We start from the raw sequence: 25,822 nt of genomic DNA on the forward strand, positions 1-25,822 counted from the left end.
GCCAAGTTGCCTGAAGACACGTTAAAAGCTTTCTATCTTTTTTGTTTAAGTGTTCTTAAATTACCTCTTTGCCCTTGAGTACTTGTAGTGGGAATTAGTTTGAGTTCTCTACCCTATTGTTGATGTGTTATAGTTGTGCTTTGTTGAAACAGTGAAATAGAAAAGTTTTACTTAGAGTCAAAAGATTTTTATGGGTGGCAGGACCTTTGAGATTATTCTGTTTAATTTGTTAATTTTGCATGTGAAAAACTAGCCTAAGCGAGTTAAGAGACACATTGCAGGCCTTGCAGGTAGTAAGTGCATGATAGAATAGGGACCCTGGTCTCCCCACAGGGAAACCATCATCTAGATGCTTCCAGCACTGCTTCTGCATTTGAAACACAAAGATCTGGAGATGATTGTTCTCACTTCAAAAGAATGCCTTCTTTTATTGGAAGTACTACCTACTCTCTATAAATATTTTTCCTCAAAGAAAAAAATTAATTCTCCAGTCTAAATCTTCATTGTATTATAGTAAACAAGACAAGCCAAATAGCAGCTGGCAAGAGTTGGCTGGGAATCTCTGGGTTGTTTCTTGCTTATACTTCAAACTAGATAATTATCACCCAATTGGTTGTTTATACGTTATTAGCAAGAATTAAACCCTAAATCCTTGTCTACATTTTATAGGCATGTGTTACTCTTTTTTTTTTTACTTGAAGTTTTAACATTTAATGTAAAGACTTATGATTGAGGCAGAGAGCTAACATTTGGGAAGATAATGATAGATTTTTAATTTATTGATTGATTTTTTTTAGAGAGAGAGAGAGAAGCAGAAAGCATCAACTCATAGTGGTTGCTTCCTGTATGTGCCTTTGCCAGGCAAGCCCAGGGTTTCGAACCAGGGACCTTAGTGTTCCAGGTTAATGCTTTTATCCACTGTGCTGCTGCAGGTCAGGCACAGTTAGTTATTCTTTATTGTTACATATTTGGATCTTGGGAAATAATGTTTAAAAAATTTTTAACATATGTGCCCTGGCCAGGTAGCTCAGTTGGGTAGAGCATAGTCCCAACACGCCAAAGTTACAGGTTCAATCCAGTCAGGGCACAAGAATCAACCAATGTATGCATAAGTAAGTGGAACTACAAATCAATGTCTTTCTCTTTCTCTCTAAAATTGATAAGTAGATATAATTAAAATTTTTTTCAACATATGTAATACATATTCCTTGTAAAAAAAGAAAAAAGTAAAACGTAAAGATAAGCCATTTGGGGGGGGTATTTTTCTATTTTTTATTAATTATTTTTATTGATTGATTTTTAGGGGGGGGAGAGAGAGAGAGAGAGAGAGAGAGAGAGAGAGAGAGAGAGAGAGAGAGAGAGAAAGGGGAGGAGCAGGAAGCATCAACTCCCATATGTGCCTTGACAGGGCAAGCCCAAGGTTTTGAACCAGTAACCTCAGCGTTCCAGGTCGACGCTTTATCCCACTGCGCCACCACAGGTCAGGCGAACTTAATTATTTTTATTATTTTTTTAAGATTTTCACTCTAGCTGTTCATTGGTTGCCTGTCGTATGTGCCTTGACCGGGCAAGTCCAGGGGTTTTTTGTTGTTGTTGTTGTTGTTTTGTTTGTTTGTTTGTTTACAGAGAGAGAGTCAGAGAGAGGGATAGACAGGGACAGACAGGAACGGAGAGATGAGAAGCATAATCATTAGTTTTTCGTTGTGCATTGCAACACCTTAGTTGTTCATTGATTGCTTTCTCATATGTGCCTTGACTGCGGGCCTTCAGCAGACCAAGTAACCCCTTGCTTGAGTCAGCGACCTTGGGCTCAAGCTAGTGAGCTTTTGCTCAAACTAGATGAGCTCGCTCTCAGGCTAGTGGCCTCGAACCTGGGTCTTCCACATCCCAGTCCGACGCTCTATCCACTGCACCACCACCTGGTCAGGCAAGCCCAGGGTTTTGGCCCAGCAACCTCAGCCTTCCAAGTTGGTGTTCTATCTACTGTGCTACTATAGGCCAGGCAAGTTTATATCTTTCAAACATTTTCCTATATGCTATATATTTTACTAAGAGTCCTGATGTTTATGTAGTTTGCTAAAATTTGGGTGTTTTTTTCTGCAGTCTTGGTGGCATCACCAATATCTTGATAGATGGCAATTATTGAGAGAAGAGTTTAGTGATGCAAGCTAGTGAGCTGAGAATAATTTTAGGTTTGCATCTAAATATTACTCCATCCTTACACTTGATCTTAGCCAAAAGGCTGAGAAGCAATAAAATATTACTCCATCTTTGAGGGTTCCAGCCAAGGCACTCAGCTATTCTTGGTGACTCAACTGCAGATGCTTCTGAGAAACTTAAGGACCCAGAATGGGCTGGGAGAACAAGGAGGGTGTGTCTGTTTTGCTTCAGCAGCCAATGTGCCTAGTTGTTTTCCAGGTTGAGAATTATGACTCTAGCAAACAAGAACATCAAGAGATGGTGATAGCTTTGTGGTGTTTGGTTTTTGTAAATTGGAAGTTATCTTTTGGTGACCAAAGCATTTAAAATTTTATTTTGGCAATGATGTTTACAATGTATGTGGAGGCATAGGAAAGGTAAAGCTACTCTTTTCCCTGAGGAATATTTTGAGCCATTTTATGTGATTATCAGTATTGCCTCTTTGCGATAAAGATGTTTAGCAAATTTGTATTTTTGCATGAATTTGTGTTCAGAACAAAACCTTGAATTAGAACCATGGGGATGTTAAGAAGTGGCATTTGTTAGACACTGCTGGATTTGTGTCTGTGGGCTACCAGTTGCTAATTAAAGGTCATATAGTTATGTTTGGGGAATCAAGTCTGAGCTCTAGGATAATGGAGATCATTACTGAGAGAGACAATTGGATCAGAAATAAGCGTGTAGGCCTGTTTCCCTGTAGCAGCTCTGTATCGCTGGAGGAGAGAAGTGTCCGGATCCTTTCAGGACTCCTGGTCTGTTGGGCGCGACGCAAATCGAGTGAGGGAAGAAGGAGAAAAATCTCCCGGATCCCTACAGGATTAATTTATTTAAAAAGGAAATAATAGAAAAATACTCAACATGCAGACGTCTTCTGAGGAAAATGAAGGAAACCCATAGAGCGTGCCAAGGGCCGGCCAAGAGCACCCTTCGGAGGATGTACCCCAGGAGGCAGGAGGGGATCCTCAACCTCCCCGGGACGGAGTGAGGCAGGAAGCAGCAGGAAACCTTCGAGGCGGGCCCACTCAGCCGGTCCAAGAATTTAAAGAGGACACTCCCGTTAGGTATTTGGACCCTGAAGAAATGCTGAGAGGAGTAGATGAGTTGGAAAGGCTTAGGGAAGAAATAAGAAGAGTAAGAAACAAGTTTGTGATGATGCATTGGAAGCAAAGACATTCACGCAGACGTCCTTATCCTGTGTGCTTTAGGCCTTGAATTCTTTTTTAATCTGATAGTAAAATCTGGCCCCTGCTTTCTTTCTGTTAGCATTTTCTGACATATCTTTTACCTTCCTTTTACTTTTAATCAGCTGGTGGAATTTTGTTTTAGGCAGTTATTACCAGCATCTTACTGGATTTTGTATTTTGATCCATTCTCCAGGCCTTATTTTTCAATTGGGCAGTTTCACACAAATGCATGAAAATATGTTAAGTCCATATTGTGTAACACATAACAAGTTACAAAGCAGTATATTTAGTATCAGCTCTCAAATGTAGGATAAAAACGCAAACGGTGTGTACGTGTGTGTATACATACATACATCCAAAACTTAACTGCATATTTCTGTGTGATGTGAGTTTTCCTTTTGCTTAATACGTATTTTTTAATGAACACGTGTTGCAAACAATTAAAAATTTTTTTAATAAGAGAATCAAGTAATTTGCAGCCAGCTTATAAGGGCAATGGGGGCACCTAAACTCTTGATTGAAGTAACTATTAAAATGTAAACCTCAAATTACCTCTGGATCTCTTAAACAGAGGAATAAAACTGGCAATTATTACAGACAAAAAAAAAAAAAAAGAAATAAGCGTGTAAGTTTACTGAGGGCATCTTACTCATTCCTGTAATAAGGCTCATTCTTCAGATTGAATAGGTTCTTTCTTAGGTTTGGGGGGATGCCATCCTTGTGAGTAAAACTGGTCAGGAACTTGAAAAAAGGTTAAGGCTAGGGTTAGATTTCTCTTTTTTTATATTAACTTTATTAAGATATAACATATATCATACCATTCAAGAACTTAAATTATATGATTTAGTGGTGTTTAACATGGTCACATACAGTCATCACTATAATAAATTTTAATTTTTTTTCTTCTTTTCCACATGAGAGACAGACTCCACATGCGCCCCAACTGGGATCCACCAAGCAATTGCCATCTGGGGCCAATGCTCTGCCCATCTGGGGCCCTTGCTCCATTGAAACAGGAACCATTTTTTAGTGCCTGAGGCGGAGGCCAGGAAGCCATCCTCAGCACTCAGGACCAACTTGCTCCAATCAAGCTTTGGCTGCAGAAGGGGAGGAAGAGAGAGAGAGAGAGAGAGAGAAGCGAGAGGGAGGGGTGGAGAAGCAGATGGGCGCTTCTCCTGTGTTCCCTGACTGGGAATCAAACCCAGGACATCCACACACTGGGCCAACAATCTACCACTGAGCCAACTGGCCAGGGCCAACAGCAGTCTTTTTAAAAAGCCATTTTAATATGTGTATAGTGGCGTATCTGTTATTTTAATTTATGTGATTCCCCAATGACATATGATTTGAGCTTATTTTCATATGCTTGTTTGCCATGCTCACAACCGAGTTATTTTTAGCACCTAAGGTAGAGGCTCCACAGAGCCATCCTCAGGACCCAGGGCTGATGCCCTCAACCCAACTGAGCCATGGCTGTGGGAAAGGAAGGGAAGAGAGAGAGAGAGAGAGAGAGAGAGAGAGACGGGGAAGGGGTGAAGAAGCAAATGGTCACTTCTCCTGTGTGCCCAAATTGAGAATTGAACCCAGGACATCCACAAGCTGGGCCAGTGCTCTGCCATTGAGCCAGCCAGCCAAGGCCTATAATCAGTTTTAGAATATTGTTATTGATCCCAAAAGAAACTCGATAAGTAGCCGCCTCCTATTTCTCTACCTCTTCCAGCACTAAGGAACTACTAATCTACTTTCTAAGTCTGTGCTTATCTATTCCAGACATTTCATATAAATGGGATCACATGATATATGGTCTTTTGTGACTAGCTTATTTTCCATAACACTGTCAAGATTCATCCATCTTGTATCATAAGTTAGTACTTTGTTTTTATAGTTGAGTAGTATTCCGTTGTATGGATAGACCACATTTTGTTTATCCATTCATCAGTTGATGGACATTTACATTATTTCCACTGTTGGCTCTTATGAATAGTGGTACTATGAACACTTGTGAAAGTTTTTGTGTGGTTATATGTTTTTGGGTATATAACTAGGAGGGGACTTGCTGGGTCATGTGGTTACCCTATACTTAGAGGGACAGTTTCAAGTTATCCTCATAGCAGAGAGCTGTAAGAAAATGTGAGGTCATCTAAAAAGTGAAGCCTGAAAAGAAAGGTATAGCAGGGATTAAATTTTGGAGAATGCCTGACCAGGTGGTGGTGCAGTGGATAGAGCATCGAACTGGAACACAAGAGGACCCAGGTTCGAAACCCTGAGGTCACTGGCTTGAGTGCGGGCTCATCCTGCTTGAGTATGGGCTCACTAGCTTGAGCGTGGGGTTACTAGCTTGAGCTTGGGATCATAAATATGACCCCATGGTCGCTAGCTTGAGCCCAAAGGTCACTGGCTTGAAGCCCAAAGTTGCTGTCTTGAGGAAGGGGTCACTCTCTCTGCTGTAGCCCTCTGGTCAAGGTACATGTGAGAAAGCAATCTGTGAACAACTGAGATGCTACAACAAAGAATTGATGCTTCCCATCTCCCTTCCTGTCTCTCTGTCCTTATCTGTCACTCTCTTTGACTCTCTGTCTCTGTCAAAAAAAAAAAAAATGACATTTTATTATTGCCTTGGCCGGATAGCTTGGTTAGAGCATCATCCCCAAGTTCAGAAGTTGCCGGTTCAATTCCTGGTCAGGGCACATACAGGTGCAGGTCAATGTCCCTGTCTCCCTCTCCCTTCCCCTCTCTCGCTAAAATTAATGAAATAAAAAAGATGAAATAGCTTTTAAAAAAGTGTTTGTTTTTTTTTAAGAACACCACACTTTGGTGGCATACAGGGAGAAGAGCTCTTGAGCATAAGCAGGTGTACAGACCCACAGAGCCGATCTCCATCAACAAACCTGCTCTTAGTGCGGTAACCTCCTGTCCTTTTATACAGGGTGGGGCAAAAGTGGATTTACGATTGAAATACTTTATTATATTATTACTATTAATTATTGTATTATTTTCCATATGAACAACTATAAACCTACTTTTGCCCCACCCTGTATGTTGTGACAAACAAAAACTGGATTTTGTTATTGGGAAGGAGAAACTGAACCAAATTAAAATTGAGCACTTCCTACCTTTTTTTTTGGGGGGGGGGCTTCAAATAGCAATTCCACTATATCTCTGCTAACCCCTATATGGTCACGTGCGCACGCACACGCGCCCCCAGAAATACGCAGGAGATAGAGGAGAGGGAAAGGCTGTAGCTCCAAAAAGGGTGCATTTCTCTAAGCACTGTGTGAGTCTCATTTGATTTTTTAAAAAATTTTCTATTGATTTGAGAGAGAAAAAAGAAGGGACAGAGAGAGAGAAAAGCATCAACTTGCCGTTCCACTTGGTTCCAGTTAGTTGTACACTCATTGATTGCTTCTCGTACATGCCCTGACCAGGGACTCAACCCGCAACCTCAGTGTGCCAGGACAACACTTTATCCACTGAGCCAGGGCTGGATTTAAGTTTATCAGCCCTCCTGTATAACCTAAACTTTATGGACCAGAAGCCTGATTTCCTATAATTTCTAGTATTTAAGTAAATAGTGGAGTATTATATCCTTTTATCTTTGAATGGGGTTTCTTTTTTTTTTTTTTTTACAGAGAGAGAGAGAGAGAGTCAGAGGGATAGACAGGGACAGACAGACAGGAATGGAGAGAGATAAGAAGCATCAATCATCAGTTTTTCGTTGTGACACCTTAGTTCATTGATTCCTTTCTCATATGTGCCTTGACCGTGGGCCTTTAGCAGACCAAGTAACCCCTTGCTCGAGCCAGTGACCTTGGGTCCAAGCTGGTGTGCTTTGCTCAAACCAGATGAGCTCTCGCTCAAGCTGGTGACTTTAGGGTCTCGAACCTGGGTCCTCCACATCCCAGTCCTACGCTCCCATCCCACTGCGCCACCACCTGGTCAGTCAAATGGGGTTTCTTAAATACACTAAGGGCATCCAGTGAATGAAATCATAGGAACATGAAGAAACTATCCACCATGGTTTAGAAAGGCAGAGTGGTCCACAATGAGAGGACCTGTCATCTGCCCTTCCTCAGCCACCAACTTGGGTCCAAATAGCACAAGTGAAAGGATGGGATCTTTTGTGCATGGAGGAATGATAGTCCAAGAGTATTCAGGATGAGTACTTCTTCATGAGGAAACTGAGCATGTGCCTTTGTGTAAGTGACATCTGTGGGCTTCCCCCCACATAATCAGGTAGGAATAGAGACAGGGACCGAGGAAGCTGAGTTGTACAGATTGATGTGGTGTGTTGGAAAGTCCCTCCTGCTCAAATCTAGTCATAGTCAGTGAAGAGAAGGTGGGATGCGTCTTTGAATAGCCAGCCCTGGACTTCACTTATCTGGGGGGAATACTGGACTTCAGGAAGTGGTAGGAGTGGAAATCGGCTGGTTTTCTGAAACATCCTTTCCTGTGTGCATTTTGACCAAAGGGATTTGCCATCAATACCTCCAGTAAGTCCTTGTTACAAACCCTGAGTTGCTGAATATTTCTTCTCTCTCCTTGTTTAGGATTAGGCAAAACAAGAATGAAAGCATGCAGAGTCTTATCTGGTTAACCAGTTTCCACCTTGGTCAGGTCAAACTGAATTTTGTGGAACCTGCACATACAGTGTGTCCGTAAAGTCATGGTGCACTTTTGACTGGTCACAAGAAAGCAACAAAAAATGATAGAAATGTGAAATCTGCACCAAATAAAAGGAAAACCCTCCCAGTTCCTATAGGATGATGTGGCAGCATGTGCGCATGTGCAGATGATGATGTAACACTGTGTATACAGCGGAGCAGCCCAGGCCATGCCAGTCGAGATGTGGACGGTACAGAGGAAAGTTCAGTGTGTTCTGTGGCTCGCTAAATTTGAATCTGTGACCAAAGTGCAACGTGAATATCGGCGCCTTTATAATGAAGCACCACCACATAGGAATAACATTACTCGGTGGGATTAGCAGTTGAAGGAAACCGGCAGTTTAGTGGAGAAACCCCGTTCTGGTAGGCCATCAGTCAGTGACAAGTCTGTAGAGGCTACGGGATAGAACCCTAAAAAATCTGTGCCTGAGCCCACATCAAACTGCATTGAATAGGTATGAAACTGGGAGAGTTTTCCTTTTATTTGGTTTAGATTTCACATTTCTGTCGTCTTCTGTTGCTTTCCTGTGACCGGTCAAAAGTGCACCATGACTTTTCGGACACACTGTATTATTGCTAGACTAAAATGGAAAAGTTACCAATCGGGAAACCCTGGTCGTGAGTGTACCATTTCCTAGCTTGGTGTGGAATGAATGAGGTGTGTGTGTGTGTGTGTGTGTGGTGACTATTTTAATCATACAATATTATAAACTACCTAGATACATTATTTCAGTAAATACGCTGTGTTTCCATCACCCTATGCAAGAAATTAAACATTCCCAGTCCCCTGGGTATCCCCTTCTGTCCTCTCAGATAACCATGTAATATTTTAAGCAGGTCATTTTAACCTCTTCAGGTGTGATTTAAAGATCTATAATGGGCAAAGAAAACCAGTTAGAAGGTAACGGAAGACAATTGGACTTTGGGTGATGGGAACGCAGCATAATCAAATGTCAAAATAACCTAGAGATGTTTTCTCTGAAAAAATAAAATCTATAATGGGAAGATGATAGCGGCCCTGCTTAGCTCAAAGAGTTATGAAAATCAAATGAGTGATGTCTGTGAAGGCACTAAAGAAAATCTCAAGATGCTGAATAAAAGTCAGGAAGGATCCTGGTGAAGAGCTGGTTTAGTAGTGTCTTGTGCCCGCCGGCGTAGATCCTAGCTTAAGGGTTCGGTAAGCACTGAAGGAATGGAATTCTGTTTTCTATCTTTCAGAAAGTATCTTAATGAATAAAAGCCAGTGAATCAAATCCTTCAGAGTCCCTTAGTATATCTGCATTCAGCAAATATTTACAGAGTACCTACTGTGTGTCATATGCCTATTCTAGGCAGTGGGAATATAGCAGGGAACAAAATGAGCAAGGTTCATGCCCTGAAAACAAGTAGAAAACTGTTTTGATCTTCTGATTTACAGATCTATCCCATGGCTGCTTAGACATGTCTTATTCCTACTAGTATTTAAATCTGGCTTTCCAGATTTAAATGGAGAATATTTCATAAGGCAGTATTTGACTTGAGATTAGACAGGTGTCTATTAAAACTTTAAGGAATTTTTCCACAAATTCAGGCTCATTTTTTATTGAATTTATTGGGGTGATAGTTGTTAATAAAATTATATAGGTTTCAAGGCTACAGTTATATAATTCATTACCTTTATATTGTATTGTGTGTTCACCACCCCAAACCCACAAATTCAGTCTATTAACGACAATTTTTTGATGCCAGATAATGCCAGCATTTGAGGTAGAATTTATTGTCCTTGTTTTTGCCAATTTGAGCTGAGACAACTTTCTTCTACCCTGCCAAGTTTTAAACTTTTATCCCTTTGATTTGTGTCAGGGTGAACCGTTTGATGTAAGACTTGACTCCATAATCTCCATCTGCCCTAATGCTGTCATCCGGAGTAGAGACTCAGCCAGTTCCACTTGATTCCTCCATGTCTGCCGTGGTGCAGGAATTATACTCTGACCTCCCAGTAAGTGTCTCCAAAGAGCTTCATGCTGACCCTGAGCCAAGTGTGATTCCAGATGTAAAACCTGGAGCCTCAAGCTCTCTTGTAAATCAGAGTAGGGCAGTGCCTGTGGAGCTGCAGAGGACTCATGTGGAAAGTTGTGAAGAAACCTCTGAGACCTTGCGTCATGGGGGAGAGCCTGGGAGGTGTGGGCTGGTGGACTCCACAGCAGGAGTTTCTTTGGCTTCTGAGATCTTGGCTAGGGAAGAGAAAACCAAGAGCATGGAACTAACGGTCTGCAGAGATCGAGGGGACCAGGTGGAAATTGTAAGAGACCCCTGTGGGGCAGCAAAGGAAGACCCCTGTCAACATTCCACAGCTGCTGGAGAAAAGATCAGCCCAAGTCAGGTAAGAAATGACATCTTGATTCAGAGGAGTTGAGTATGAATGATAGTTCTCCTGAGTAACACTTCACATGATAAAGGACAGATGCTGACAGGTAGCTTATGATCTATTCTTGAAACATTTTCAAAATGTTGATTTTGGTGTTAACTTTTTTATTTTTTTGGCTTTTTTGAAACACATGCATCACATTAGACATTTGAAGAGAGAAAGTGCTTATTTAATGACAAAGTGTCACTTCTCTGAAGCAGCTACCGTACATGAAATGTTGAGTGTCTTTGTGATAGTGATGTGGTATTGCTGCATCCGATGTTAAGGAATGATGTGTACTTGTTCCTTAAGTTTGGGTAGAATCATTATTAGTGATAGTATCGTGGAGTGAGATGTCCCAGAGGTGTCATTGAGGGAGGCTGTTGATTCAGGTAGGGCTTCATAGAATGGATGGATACCCCGGAAGTGTTGCTATATTTTTGAAATGAGTCCTTAGCTTTACAGGTCCAAAAACTTGACTTTTATTTATTTATTTTATATCAGAGGTAGTGGTCTCCAAAGGACTGACCCATGCTAACCCACGTCATGAGAGGCTGAGGTGTAAGCCAGAAAGCTAGTTCTTTAATTAGTACACAGTGAAAAGTGTGATTATTACTTGGTAGGAAATAGGAAATCAAATCTCTCTTTGTGAGTTTGAACTTAGAGTAAGAGGGGTTAGTTTTGTGAGACTAATGGTTAGTGAGCTCTGATGGACCCCAATTCCTAAAGGAATATGCCTGCCAATTAATTGGACTAGAAAACTTACTTTCTCCCCTCGATGGTGCCTTAAACCAGGAGTTAACAAACTTTATCTGTAAATGGCTACATAGTAAATATATATTTCAGGCTTTGCAGGACACATTATATCTGTCGAAACTACTCAACTCTGCCGTGATACAGTTGTAAAGTGAAAGTAAGGAAGCATAGACAATATGCAAATTGATGAGTGTGGCTATATGAATAGAACTTTATTTATAAGCACAGGTGCTGGTCTGCAGGCTATCATTTGCCAACCCTTGCTCTAGACCAGGGGTCTCAAACTCAACTCAGCATGTGGGCCGCAGAGCAAGATCACAGCCGTTTGGCGGGACGCACTAGGTCTACAAAAGGCAACTGTTACGCAACACTTTTCAGTGTCACAAAATGACCAGAAACTGTAGTTCGCATCACAACTGCTGTTAACTAAGCTAATATCTAGCTAGGATGCTAGAGAAATGAAAAATACAAGTAGGCCCCTAGGCTTACTTAATTTTATCCAAAATATTTTGAACTTCGTGGATTAGTCTGCAGGCCGCACAAAATTGTTCGGTGGGCCGCAAGTTTGAGACCCCTGCTCTAGACCCAGTAATAAATTTATATTTTCTGGACTTTCTGGTCTCAGCTCCATTTCCCACTTCATAAATACATAATTTCTTTACACAGGGTATCAGTCAGTTGATTGTTTTAGTGGGTCTGTATAATACTAACTGTAACTAGGAATGAATTAAGTAACAGTTGAATATGATAATCAGATTTTATCCTGTGGCAATCTACTCTTAAAAATACAGTTAAATGAGTGAGGTAACAGATTCAGGGTCTAAAGCAGGGGTCTCAAACTCAACTCAGCATGTGGGCCACAGAGCAAGATCACAGCCATTCGGCGGGCCGCACTAGGTCTACAAAAGGCAACTGTTGTTACGCAACACTTTTCTCACTGCAGTTGAAAACAAAAAAAAATCAGTACAACATTGTTTGGCGGGCCGCGAGTTTGAGACTCCTGGTCTAAAGGTTTCTTCTTGATACGGTGGGCCGAATCTATCTAACAGGATGAAAGTTAATGTAATATTCAATATAAAATAAAAGGATGCATATATAAATTGTAAAGTATAATAGTGAACACAACTTATATACATCTACACATGTGTGTATATACCACCTAACCAAAGAACTAGAAGATTACTGTCTCTTTTTTAAAACCATCCCTTTCTCCCAACTCTACTATAGGTAAATACTATGATTTTTGTAAGGCAAAATGAAATTTAATCGATACAAGATTTTGTACTTGGCTCCATAAATTGAATTCCACAAGTGAAAAAAAGTATGGAGAAACAAGATCTACAGGTTTTTGCTGGTCACTTAGAATTAACTTTGTGGTATGGCTGCCAAGGAAAGCCAATTTGCTTTTAACATACATTAACAGAAATGTGTTTTCTGGACTGAGAGATGGTGTCTGTGCTCTGTTGTGTTCTGGTTAGCCTATGGTTAGAGTAACATACTCACAATCTCCTCCCCCACAGCACTCAGATGAGTTCAAGATGCCCCTGGGATTGGTGAGAGAGTAGGGTGAGAGGGGAAGCCAGAAGAGTGTCAGTATTCCTGGCCAAAGAGGATCCTGTCCCCTCCTCCTGATGCTGAGCCTGGAGTCATATGTAGAAGGACTATAGAAAACCAGGAATGTACTCCTGGATAAAATTCATGTTAATGACACAACCTGAAAACACACCATTGGAGGCTGAGTTGCTGGGCATGTCTTCCTAAGAAAGAGAAAAATCAAGAGAAGTGAGAGAAGCCTTCAGGAATTTGGGGGCTGTTAGTTAAAAGTAGTTCTGTTGAGCCCTGGCCGGTTGGCTCAGCGGTAGAGCGTTGGCCTGGCGTGCGGGGGACCCGGGTTCGATTCCCGGCCAGGGCACATAGGAGAAGCGCCCATTTGCTTCTCCACCCCCCCTCCTTCCTCTCTGTCCCGTCCCCCCCCCCCCACAGCCAAGGCTCCATTGGAGCAAAGATGGCCCAGGCGCTGGGGATGGCTCCTTGGCCTCTGCCCCAGGCGCTAGAGTGGCTCTGGCGCGGCAGAGCGACGCCCTGGAGGGGCAGAGCATCACCCCTGGTGGGCGTGCCGGGTGGATCCCGGTCGGGCGCATGCGGGAGTCTCTCTGACTGTCTCTCCCCGTTTCCAGCTTCAGAAAAATACCAAAAAAAAAAAAAAAAGTAGTTCTGTTGAGCACATTTGGGCTTGTGGAGACATGGCAGTGATAGCTCCTAATCATTTTCAGGTCACAGAACCCTTTGGAAATCTGAATGAATGCTGCAGACCTCTCAGAGAATCAGACATACCATTTCCAAAGGTTTGCAGAGCCTTGACATCCTTGGATCTCAAGATGAGAACTCTTGCTAGATTGGCACAACACCAATAGTCAGAAGACACTGGAGAACATATTTAAACATATATCACAGATTAAAGGGCTTGTATCTTTAACGTATAAAGAATACCTTAATTGAGAAGTGTAAAACCCAATAGAAAGATGGAGGAAAGACTCGGATAATTCAGTGTGTGTGTGTGTGTGTGTGTGTTTTGTAAACACATGAAGAGACAATCAACCCCACTCATAATTAGAGAAGCAAATTTAAACAACATGTGATACCACTTTTTACTTAAGAGAATGGTGAAAATGAAAAATGATGACAGCATGTTTGGTTGACGGGTATTCTTATGCATTGCTGGTGGGAATATATACTATAACCTTGCTTGGCTGCCCCTAGCAGACCTACATATGACCTGTTGACTAAGCACTCTTAGTTCTAGGTATCCACCCTGGAGTTACACCTCTAACAATGTGAAAATACATATATACAAGGTTATTCTTTGAAGCATTATTATTGAAAAATATTGGAGGTAATCTAAATGTTCACATACAGGAGAGCAGTTGAATAAACATATGTAAACATCCATAATGGAGTGCTATGCAGCTGTAATAAAGACTGAAGGTCTCGCCTGACCTGTGGTGGCGCAGTGGATAAAGCGTCAATCTGGAAATGCTGAGGTTGCCGGTTTGAAACCCTGGGCTTGCCTGGTCAAGGCACATATGGGAGTTGATGCTTCCTGCTCCTCCCCCCTTCTCTCTCTCTGTCTCTCTCTCCCTCTCTATCTCTCTCTCCTCTCTAAAAATGAATAAATTAAATAAAATAAATTAAAAAAAAAAAGACTGAAGGTCTCCATATACAGATGTGTCAGGGGTCCCCAACACCTCTAGGTTTGATGATTAATTGGAACTCACAGGACTCATGATTATATTCACAACTAAGATTAATTACAGTAAAAGAATATAAAGTAATCAGGAAAAGAAAGAGGGGCATGGGGCAAAGTCTAGAGGAAATCAGATACAAGCTTTGAAGAGTCCTTTCCCAGGGACATCACACACACTTAACTTGCCCCAAGTGCGAGTTGTGACAGCACATGGGAAATGTCTGCCATGGAAACTTGCCAAAGCCCAAGGCTTTTACTGGGGCTTGTCACATGGGAATCCTCTGGCTAGCACACAGGACAATTCCACACCTTCAGAAGGAAGGCAAGGGTTGTGTAGGTGCCGTGAGCTATTCTTTTTTTTTTTTTCTTTTTTGTATTTCTCTGAAGTTGGAAACTGGGGAGGCAGTCAGACAGACTCCCGCATGCGCCCAACTGGGACCCACCCAGCACGCCCACCAGGGGGCGATGCTCTGCTGCAACCAGAGCCATTCTAGCGCCTGAGGCAGAGGCCACAGAGCCATCCTCAGCGCCAGAGCCAACTTTGCTCCAATGGAGCCTTGGCTGCGGGAGGGGAAGAGAGAGACAGAGAGGAAGGAGAGGGGGAGGGGTGGAGAAGCAGATGGGCGCTTCTCCTGTGTGCCCTGGCTGGGAATTGAACCCGGGACTCCCGCATGCCAGGCCAACGCTCTACCACTGAGCCAACAGGCCAGGGCCTCCTGTGAGCTATTCTTATTTAGGAAATAGTGGAAACTCCTGAAACCTAGGTTCCCAATTGGAAGTCAGGAAAAGCTGGATGAAGACGACAGAAAATTTTTGAACATTTGCAAACTTTTGTGGGGGGGGGGGGAGGGAGGGAGAGAGAAGCATCAATTCCTGTATGCTTCACTTTTTTTTTTAAGATTTTGTTGATTTTAGAAAGAAGGTGGGGGGAGTGGGAAACAACTCATTGTTGCCCCCCTTTTTTTTTTTACAGAGAGTGAGTCAGAGAAAGGGATAGATCGAGACAGATAGACAGGAACAGAGAGAGATGAGAAGCATCAATCATCAGTTTTTCGTTGTGACACCTTAGTTCATTGATTGCTTTCTCATATGTGCCTTGACTGTGGGCCTTCAGCAGACTGAGTAACCCCTTGCTCTAGCCAACGACCTTGGGTCCAAGCTGGTGAGCTTTACTCAAACCAGATGAGCCCGCGCTCAAGTTGGCAACCTCGAGGTCTCAAACCTGGGTCGTCTGCATCCCAGTCTGACGCTCTATCCATTGCTCCACCGCCTGGTCAGGCTCATTGTTGCTTTTTGTATGTGCCTTGACCAGACAAGCCCAGGGTTTCGAACTGGTGACCTCAGCATTCCAGGTTGATGTTTTATTCCCTGTGCCACCACAAGTTAGGCTCATGTATGCTTCACTTTAGTTGTGCATTATTTGCTTCTCATATGTGCCTGGACTGGGAATGGACCTCGGGTTCAAGCCAAGACAGCAACCCCTTGCTCAGGCCAGCAATCTTTGGGCTCAAGCTGGTGACCTTGAGATCATATTTGTGATCCTGTGCTCAAGCCAATGAGCCCATGCTCAAGTGAGCAACCTTGGTGTTTTGAACCAGCAACCTCAGCATTCAGGTTGATGCTCTATCAGTCAGCCTGCAAATTTTTTTTGTATGTCTGAAAGAGATTCTAAATCAAATGTTTAAAACATTATTATTATTAAGTTGGAGGCAGAGAGACAGACTCCCACATGCACCCTGACCCCGGGGCCAACTTGCTCAAATGAGCCATGGCTGCAGGAAGGGGAGAGAAAAGAAGGGGGGGGGGTGGAGAAGCAGATGGTCGCTTCTCCTGTGTGCCCTGACTGGGATTGAGCCCAGGGCATCACATGCCAGGCTGGCGCTCTACCACTGAGCCAACCAGCCAGGGCCTAAAAACATTTAAAAATTTTAAAATATAATGCTAGATGTCTGACCTGTGGTGGTGCAGTGGATGGAGTGTCCACCTGGAATGCTGGGGTTGCTGGTTCGAAACCCTGGGCTTGCCTGGTCAGGGCACATACAAGAGACAACTACTATGAGTTGATGCTTTCTGTTCCTGCCCCCCCTTCCCTTCTCTCTTCTCTCTAAAAATATCAATAAATAAAACCATTAAAAAGGTATATGTAATGCTAGAAGATGACAGAATTGAACTCAATATGAGAGGTACTTATTAGGTAAGTCTAGAAATGGGTTAGGTTGCACAAGAAAGTCATGTTTATGAAGAGGCTGAGTGACTATGTCAGGAGTATAGCAAGGGGGATCTAGTTTGGACAGGCGACCTCAGAGGTGTTCTTTTCCATCCTGACATGCTATGATTTTTCCAGTAGTCTTTGACTTGCCTTTAGCAGCACTCCATGAAGTTTTCCTTAGCCTTCCTTCAGTTCCTCATCTCAAACCATGTTATTTTTTTTTCCAAATACATGTTACTTTCAACTTCTTTTTAAATGTCTTATATTTTGGCCCTGGCCGGTTGGCTCAGTGGTAGAGCGTCGGCCTGGCATGCAGAAGTCCCGGGGTCGATTCCCGGCCAGGGCACACAGGAGAAGCGCCCATCTGCTTCTCCACCCCTCCCCCTCTCCTTCCTCTCTGTCTCTCTCTTCCCCTCCTGCAGCCAAGGCTCTATTGGAGCAAGGATGGCCTGGGCGCTGGGGATGGCTCTGTGGCCTCTGCCTCAGGCGCTAGAGTGGCTCTGGTTGCAACAGAGCAACGCCCCGGATGGGCAGAGCATCGCCCCCTGGTGGGCGTGCCGGGTGGATCCCGGTCGGGCGCATACGGGAGTCTGTCTGACTGTCTCTCCCCGTTTCCAGCTTCAGAAAAATACAAACAAACAAACAAACAAAAAGTAAATGTCTTATATTTTATTTTTGAGAGAGAGGAAGGGTGTGAGAGAGGGACAGACAGAGAGAGAGAAGCATCAACTCGTACACCTATTGATTATGTGCCCTGACCGAACTAAACCCCGACCCCAGGACTGAGCCAGCGACCTCGTCTCTCCGAGTTGACACTATCCACTGTGACACAGGCCTGGGCTTTTTTGCTTTTTTATTGTGCTAAAATACACAAAACATAAAATACACCATTTTAATTATTTCTAAGTGTACAGTGTAACTGTCACCACTGTCTATTTCCAGAATTCTTTTCATCTTCCCAAAATGAAATTATACCATTAAGCAATAACTTACCTGATGTTTCCTCATGTTAGACTATGCATTCTTGGGGCAGGAATGTACAGAAGTGATCCTGGTTCTCAGTGCATCCTCTCAGGAAAGCAGATGACATTGGGGTACCTCATTCCTGGGGAGGTAAACTTTCCTCACTTGGTTCTGGTAGGTTACCAGGTTTCTTTACTGTGAAGTTACTATTTTCCCACTTGTAATTAAGTATCTTGTGGGAAGATACTTTGAGACTATGTAAATATTTCTGTTTCTCAAACTTTTAACCAATACTTTCAACACCAGTTTAAATACCTATTGATGAGGTTTTGAGATAATTATTACTGTGATTGTTGCCAAATGGTGATTTTCTAATTCCATCCTTCTGTAGTAAGAGCTTTCTCTTCTCCCCATTTACAAATAAAATAAGTTCAGTCTGGCATCATGCTTGAATTCATTTTGTGTACATGGTAGTGTTATGCATATGTTACCTGGAAGATACTTGTTTTTTATTTCATGCTCTGTGAAAGCTTTACACACTAAAGCTTCACTAGAAAATGAAAGAATAGTCTGCTTTATATATGATAGGCCATGCCAGTTCTCATCTCTGTTTCATCATGATTCATTTTTTTAAGATTTTACTTATTTTACAGAGAGACGAGAGCAAGAGGGGTGGGGGAGTTAAGAAGTATCAACTCATAGTTGCTTCACTTTGGTTGTTTATTCATTGCTTGTTGTATGTGCCTTGACCGGGCAAGCCCAGGGCTTCCAACCAGCAGCCTCAGCATTCTAGGTCAACACTTTATCAAACACTGTGCCACTGCAGACCAGGCTCAGTGATGATATATATTTTTTAAATTTTATTTATTTATTTTTTACAGAGACAGAGAGTGAGTCAGAGAGAGGGATAGACAGGGACAGACAGACAGGAACGGAGAGATGAGAAGCATCAATCATTAGTTTTTTGTTGCACATTGCGACACCTTAGTTGTTCATTGATTGCTTTCTCATATGTGCCTTGACCGCAGGCCTTCAGCAGACCGAGTAAGCCCTTGCTGAAGCCAGCGACCTTGGGTTCAAGCTGGTGGGCTTTTGCTCAAACTAGATGAGCCCGCACTCAAGCTGGCGACCTCGGGGTCTCGAACCTGGTTCCTCTGCATCCCAGTCCGACGCTCTATCCACTGTGCCACCGCCTGGTCAGGCTCAGTGATGATATTTTATTTCTGCTTGTGTCCCACAAGTATTTGCCATTGTTTTTATCTTCTCCCCTTCATGAGTTCTATTTCCATCATAGAACTTTGCTTAGAATCCAAATAGCTTTTGCTTGTTATTTTTGTTTTGTTTTGTTTGTAGGGTTTAAGTGTTATAAAAATTATCAAGTTTTTTTTTTTTTTGAGTCAGAGAGAGGGATAGATAGGGACAGACAGACAGGAACAGAGAGAGATGAGAAGCATCAATCATCAGTTTTTCGTGGCGACACTTTAGTTGTTCATTGATTGCTTTCTCATATGTGCCATGACCGCGGGCCTTCAGCAGACCGAATACCCCTTGCTCTAGCCAGCGACCTTGGGTCCAAGCTGGTGAGCTTTTGGTTTAAGCCAGATGAGCCCACGCTTGTGACCTTGGGGTCTCGAACCTGGGTCCTTCCACATTCCAGTCCAACGCTCTATCCACAGCGCCACTGCCTGGTCAGGCAAAATTATCAAAAGTTTTAACAATGATGTCACCATCTGTAGATTTAAATGAATGCTATGTGAGAATCTTGTGCTTACCAATTAAATCACTGTGAAAAAAAAAAGTTTTAATCTTCGGGCTGGGAAAAAGAAATGACTCAGATGGAGTTTAATGTGAGCAGCCATCTTTGGTCTCTCAGTGTCTCCCAGCTGAACCTGATAGAGCCCTAACCTTCAGGCCATCTACTGCTGTGCCATGCACATTCTGCCATTGCCCCTTCCCAGTTTTCTGAATTCCTTCTGTAGGAGAACACTGGTTGTTATTAGTAGTGTTTTCCCTTATCCCCTCCTATGAAGGGGGATGAAATGAAAAAAATAGCTTTTCTAAGAAGTTTGGGATGAAACTGGGGAAGAAAATTGTGTATCTAAAATGGTTAAGGATTGCCTGACCAGGCGGTGGTGCAGTGGATAGAGCGTCGGACTGGGATGCCGAAGGACCCAGGTTCGAGACCCCGAGGTCGCCAGCTTGAGCGCGGGCTCATCTGGTTTGAGCAAAAGCTCACCAGCTTGGACCCAAGGTCGCTGGCTTGAGCAAGGGGTTACTCGGTCCGCTGAAGGCCCGCAGTCAAGGCACATATGAGAAAGCAATCAATGAATAACTAAGGTGTCGCAATGCGCAACGAAAAACTAATGATTGATGCTTCTCATCTCTCCGTTCTTGTCTGTCTCTCCCTGTCTATCCCTCTCTCTGACTTTCTCTATCTCTGTAAAAAAAAAAAAAAAAAAAAAAAAGTTAGGAATTGATACCAAATTTCCTGCTATTTTCCTTTTGAATAAAATTTAAGACTACATTGCTGCAATTTGTTTCTTGATTCAGAAGGTATTTGTAGGGTTTTGTATAGATCTGCAGGCCAATATTTTAAACCTCTATTATCCCGATCTTGGGAAACTTCGCTTTTCAAGCTCAAATTCTAGAGAAGTGGAAATTTTTATTGATAATATTTATTTAAATTTGAGGTTTCCTTTGTGACTGCTAGTAAATTTCCAGGGTCAAAAAGAAGTCTCTCAGAGGATAATATGCATTCATGAGCTCAAGTATCTCTGAATCTTCCCTGACCACTGATTTTCTCACTGCAGGAGGACCTCCTAATGCCATCACACAAAGAACTTATATGTATGGACCTCCCTGGAGATTGTCTGAGGAGCAAAGGTATTCATTTTTCTCAAATCTTTTCCTTTTTCACTTATACACAGTTTTAGTTCACACTTCCCATTTTGTATTGGGAATGTAAGGAGCATAGGCCCTTGCGAGATTGACTTAACTAGAGAAGTCTTAATATAGCCTGTGGGCATACTTGAAGACCCCTGGTATTATCGAACAGTGCCTTATTTTTTGACAGTAGTTTACTTTCCACTTTTTCTATAATGATTCTTTATTGACAATGTGTTGAACCTTAACTGCTGATGTGTAATCTTTTATTTGAATTTACAAAATGAAACTGCCTGTTTGGAAGGGTTAACATGGTCAGGGGAGGAATCCACCACCACAGTTCCACACTGTTGCAGCACCTCTGTTTTTGTCTTCCTAGGCAGGGATGGGAGAAGGTGTTCTTGCCAGGTGATCTTCCGAGTTTTGAAAGCCATTTCCTTTCCACTACTTTATTTTGCTCCTCAAAACAATGTTGGGCTATAGGCATCTGAGATAATGTCTTTAGTTTGTTTGTTTGATTGATTGACTAGGAAGCTGAGATTCAAAAGACATACTTAGCCAGGATTCTTCTTCCCCCACCCGAGGCTGAAAATAATCTTAGGTATTTCAGCGAGGACTACATGCATATATCATATAATTAAGGTTAATAATATAAAATAATCAGAACTAAAAAAAAAAAGTTGATACAGCAAATGTTTTTCATTATATTTCCCTGTTGTAATATCAGATTTGACTGCTTCTTGGCAGCCTAGACAGAAAAGGAAGTACAAATCGACATTATGAGAAAAGACACTTGTCCCAGTTTATCACCCTGCTTCCTGCTGCTGGACATTTTCTCTAGGCTCAAAGGCTTAGCTGTCCAGTATAGATGAAAAAAAGCTCTGAAGATGAGAAATGTTGCTTTGTGCATAAGTCCAACCCAGTTCTCAGATCCTTGCAAGGGATGCATTTAGTGCCACTCCCCTTACCCCTCGTAAGATCTTTTTAGTGGGACTCGAGTATTACTGTACTGAATCTTTGGTATATTGGTATATTTTTACCCACAGCTTAAGCTCAAGTTTACTCTGTGTGTTGTTTGTTTGTTTTTAGTGACAGACAGAGAGAGGACAAAGAGGAAGGGAGAGAGATGAGAAGCATCAATTCTTCATTGAGGCACCTTAGTTGTTCATTGATTGCTTTCTCATATGTGCTTCTACCAGGGGGCTACAGTCAAGCCAGTGACCCTTTTCTCAAGCAGCAACCTTTGGCCTCAAGCTGGTGAGTCCACACTCAAGCTGGTGAGTCTGTGCTCAAGCCAGCAACCTTGGGGTTTCAAACGTGGGTCCTCTGCGTCCCAGGCTGATGCCCTGTCCACTGTGCCACCACCTGGTCAGGCTTACCGTATGCTCATTTAACAACTGAACTGGCCTTTTATACAGGAAAAGTTCTTGGACTTAACCCAGTTACTGTCCCCTAAAGAACTGGCCCACATTGAGCCATGGATAAGCTGAGCTCTTCTGAAAAAGATTATCTCAGATAAACTATTTTATGACACTTTTTTCCTGTCCTAATAAAACCATTCCTCTTTAATGACTTAAATTGATAAAATGAATTATTTTTCTCCCCCAAAGCATATGCGAGGTTCTCAGTTTGAGATAGGGTTTTACTAGTTTTTAGCAGCAATGACCTGGTGCCTGACTGTTCAGTCCTCCGCCTTCCATGGTGTCCCTGTGTTACGTATGAGGAAACAAGGTTAGCTGTTCAGAGTCCCAGCCAGTCAGAAAGGAAGATTCCATGAAGGCAGATCTGTGAAAGAATTGAGCCCTTGGGAGCACAAAGTTAGGCCATGCGGTCACCATGGATCTGAATTAAACAGACACGTGCTCTAATGTAGTGCAGTTAGCATTTCAGCTTGCTTTGCCAAGGTCCAAACCAAGCATCTACCAACCTCTCATTTACTAGTGAATTGAGAAGTAAGTGAGTTTCTTAGAAATCTAGTGTAGCCTGACCAGGTGGTGGCGCAGTGGATAGAGCGTTGGACTGGGATGCCGAGGACCCAGGTTCAAGACTCCAAGGTGGCCAGCTTGAGTGAGGGCTCATCTGGTTTGAGCAAAAGCTCACCAGCTTGGACCCAAGGTCGCTGGTTTGAGCAAGGAGTTACTCGGTCTGCTGAAGGCCCGTGGTCAAGGCACATATGAGAAAGCAATCAATGAACAACTAAGGTGTCACAATGTGCAACGAAAAACTGATGATTGATGCTTCTCATCTCTCTGTCCCTGTTTGTTCCTCGCTCTGACTCTCTCTCTGTCTCTGTTTAAAAAAAAAAAAAAAAGAAAGAAAGAAAGAAAAGAAATCTAGTATATACTCTCTCTAGGGACCCAAGTTGCCAAAATTTTCACTCTGCCCCAATCATAGCTGCTAGTCCTGAGCATATTATATTTAAGTTTTCCTGATGAAAATATCTTTGCTACCTTTAAATGGCTGCACTGTTGAGCACCATGCAGATTGCTTTACTAGTTTCATTTCTATTATGTTTGTTCTTAATGGGGGCATCTTGAAGGTCAGTGTTCTGCAAAAATTTATAAATTTTCTGAGGAATGAATTGGGATCCCCTGCACTGAGTTGTTTAGTCAGTGAACGTAGGCTGCTACACCCTCCCCATTGTGCATTGGTTTTCCTTCTCTATAAATATGTCCCATTCATAGTACTCCCGAGTTAGCATGGGGTTTTAGAATTTTGAGACCCTTTATAATCATGTACATCATTGCTGTAGCTCATTTAGGTGAAATGAGAAGAAGCTTAATCCTTTTAAAGGACTTCTGTGTTGACCTTGACCACGTTGGTTAGAGCATGGTCCCAATACTCCAAGGTTGTGGATCAATCCCTGGTCAGGCCACATATAAGAATCAACCATTCAGCCTGACCAGGTGGTGGCACAGTAGATAGAATGTGGATGCTGAAGACCTGGGTTTGAAACCCCAAGGTCACTGGCTTGAGCTTGGGCTCATCCAGCTTGAGCGCAGGCTCACCAGCTTGAGTGTGGGATCATAGACATTATCCCATGGTCCCTGGCTTGAGCCCAACGTCACTTGCTTGAGCAAGGAGTCAATGGCTCAGCTGGAGCCCCCGGGTCAAGGCACATGTGAGTAAACAATCAATGAACAACTAAGGTGTTGCAACTATGGAGTTGATGCTTCTCTTCTCTCCCTACTTATCTGTCAGTTGGTCTCGCTCTTTCTCACTAAAAAAAAGAATCAACCAATGAATGCATAAGTAAGTGGAACAACAGATCAATATTTCTCCTCTTCCTCCCTTCCCCCTCCCTTTCCCCCTTTCTATTTCTCTAAAATCAATAATTTTTTTAAAAGGGACTTTTGTGTGCCTGACCAGGCAGTGGCGCAGTGGATAGAGCGTTGGACTGGGATGCGGAAGGACCCAGGTTCGAGACCCCGAGGTTGCCAGCTTGAGCGCGGGCTCATCTGGCTTGAGCCAAAGCTCACCAGCTTGGACCCAGGGTCCCTGGCTCCAGCAAGGGGTTACTCAGTCTGCTGAAGGCCCGCAGTCAGGGCACGTATGAGAGAGCAATCAATGAACAACTAAGAAGTCGCAACGCGCAATGAAAAGCTGATGATTGATGCTTCTCATCTGTCTCCATTCCTGTCTGTCTGTCCCTGTCTATCCCTCTGACTCCCTCTCTGTCTCTGTAAAACATAAATAAATAAAAGGGACTTTTGTGTTAACCAAAAGGAGTCTTTAATTGATAGGATGCTATTTAGCATTTCATTCCTTATTTCTTTTTTTGTTCTGCTTTGGGCACCTGAACAGGGACATTCCTTATTTCTTGACTGCTGTAGGACAAACCTAGGAGAAGCAACATGGGGGAGCAGTGATGGCTATTAGTTGAGGGGTCATTTTACAAAGCGAGTGTGTCTTCTTGTCAGGCACTCTGGTACCTCTCCCTTTCTGCCATTCTGAGTTTTGTTTAATATTTTTAAAAGCTGGCATTATCAAATTTTGTTTTGTTTTCAGAAAGTTTCTTGTAACTGGGCTTCTTTGGGAAGGTTGTATGTAGAAGAAAGATGAAATGGGCACTAGGAATAAAAACAGTATCAGTTCCCGCTAATTACTGTGGGATTTAGTTCCCACAGTACCAATCTCCCTTAAAGCTTATTTGGGAATTCTGATATAGGAGAGTCACCAGAAATTGGAATAGCATTATGGGAATACATTTTGATGCAGATGTGAAAGCAATGAAGAAGGGGAAAATTGCCTTATATATAGTTCTGGAGTCTAAATAGTTTACATTTTTTTTTAAATTTTATTTATTCATTTTTAGAGAAGAGAGAGACAGAGAGGGAGAGAGAGGAGAGAGAGACAGAGAAAGAGAAGGGGGGAGGAGCTGGAAGCATCAACTCCCATATGTGCCTTGACCAGGCAAACCCAGGGTTTCGAACCGGCGACCTCAGCATTTCCAGGTCGACGCTTTATCCACTGCGCCACCACAGGTCAGGCCAGTTTACATTTTTTTAAATAATTAAAAGTTGAGCTCTGGCTGAGAGGCTCAGTTGGATAGAATGTTGTCCCAGTGCAGTGAGGTCACGGGTTTGACCTCTGGTCTGGGTATGTACAAGAAGCAATCAGTGAGTACAAAACTAAATAGAACAGTGAGTTGATGCTTCTCTCTTTCTCTCTCAAATCAGTGGGAAAAATTTTTTAATTTTAAAAAAGACTTGGCCCTGGCCAGTTGGCTCAGTGGTAGAGCGTCAGCCTGGCATGCAGGAGTCCCGGGTTCGATTCCCGGCCAGGGCACACAGGAGAAGCACCCAAGCTTCTCCATCCCTCTCCCTCTCCTTCCTCTCTGTCTCTCTCTTCCCCTCCCACAGCCAGGGCTCCATTGGAGCAAAGTTGGCTCGGGCATTGAGGATGGCTCTGTGGCCTCTGCCTCAGGCACTAGAATGGCTCTGGTTGCAACAGAGCAATGCCCCAGATGGGCAGAGCATCGCCCCCTGGTGGGCATGCCGGGTGGATCCTGGTCGGGCGCATGCAGGAGTCTGTCTGACTGCCTCCCCGTTTCCAACTTCAGGGAAAAAAAAAAAGACTTGAATCCAAAAAAGAAGCAAAGAGAGTAGAGTGAGAGTTAAATGAGACTCATACAGTGCTTAGTGAAATGCACCCTTTTGGGAGCTACAGCCTTTCACTTTCTCCTCTAGCTCCCGTGTATTCCTGGGGACACTTTAAATTTTAGGCCAGTGTGTGTGTGCGCGCGCACATGCATGTGCGTGCACGTGTGCATGGAGGGGTTAGCAGAGATACAGTAGAAATTGCTATTTGAGGCCCTTGAAAGGAAGGAAGTGCTCA

The 25,822-nt window shown here is 43.0% G+C and overlaps 1 protein-coding gene and 1 pseudogene across 11 annotated transcripts in view; both read left to right on the plus strand.

The window, feature by feature from the left end:
- Nucleotides 1-25,822, plus strand: part of PRR14L (proline rich 14 like) — a 49,856-nt gene that overhangs the window by 2,410 nt on the left and 21,624 nt on the right. For 5 of the 11 annotated variants that reach the window (XM_066370417.1, XM_066370415.1, XM_066370414.1 and 2 more), the window contains 2 exons: nucleotides 9,887-10,406; nucleotides 20,413-20,485. The exons of 1 other annotated variant lie outside the window; for it this stretch is intronic. In XM_066370417.1, the coding sequence (XP_066226514.1) occupies nucleotides 9,936-10,406; nucleotides 20,413-20,485 (544 nt within the window). In that variant the 5' untranslated portion in view covers nucleotides 9,887-9,935. Of the gene's footprint in view, nucleotides 1-9,886; nucleotides 10,407-20,412; nucleotides 20,486-21,585; nucleotides 21,743-25,822 lie in introns of those variants that run through there. 5 more of the 11 variants (XM_066370422.1, XM_066370423.1, XM_066370421.1 and 2 more) reach the window with 3 other exon arrangements.
- On the plus strand, nucleotides 2,889-3,981 carry LOC136393339 (transcription elongation factor A protein-like 8; annotated as a pseudogene).

Source organism: Saccopteryx leptura, chromosome 2, assembly GCF_036850995.1.
Source record: "Saccopteryx leptura isolate mSacLep1 chromosome 2, mSacLep1_pri_phased_curated, whole genome shotgun sequence".
Classification (NCBI taxonomy): Eukaryota; Metazoa; Chordata; class Mammalia; order Chiroptera; family Emballonuridae; genus Saccopteryx; species Saccopteryx leptura.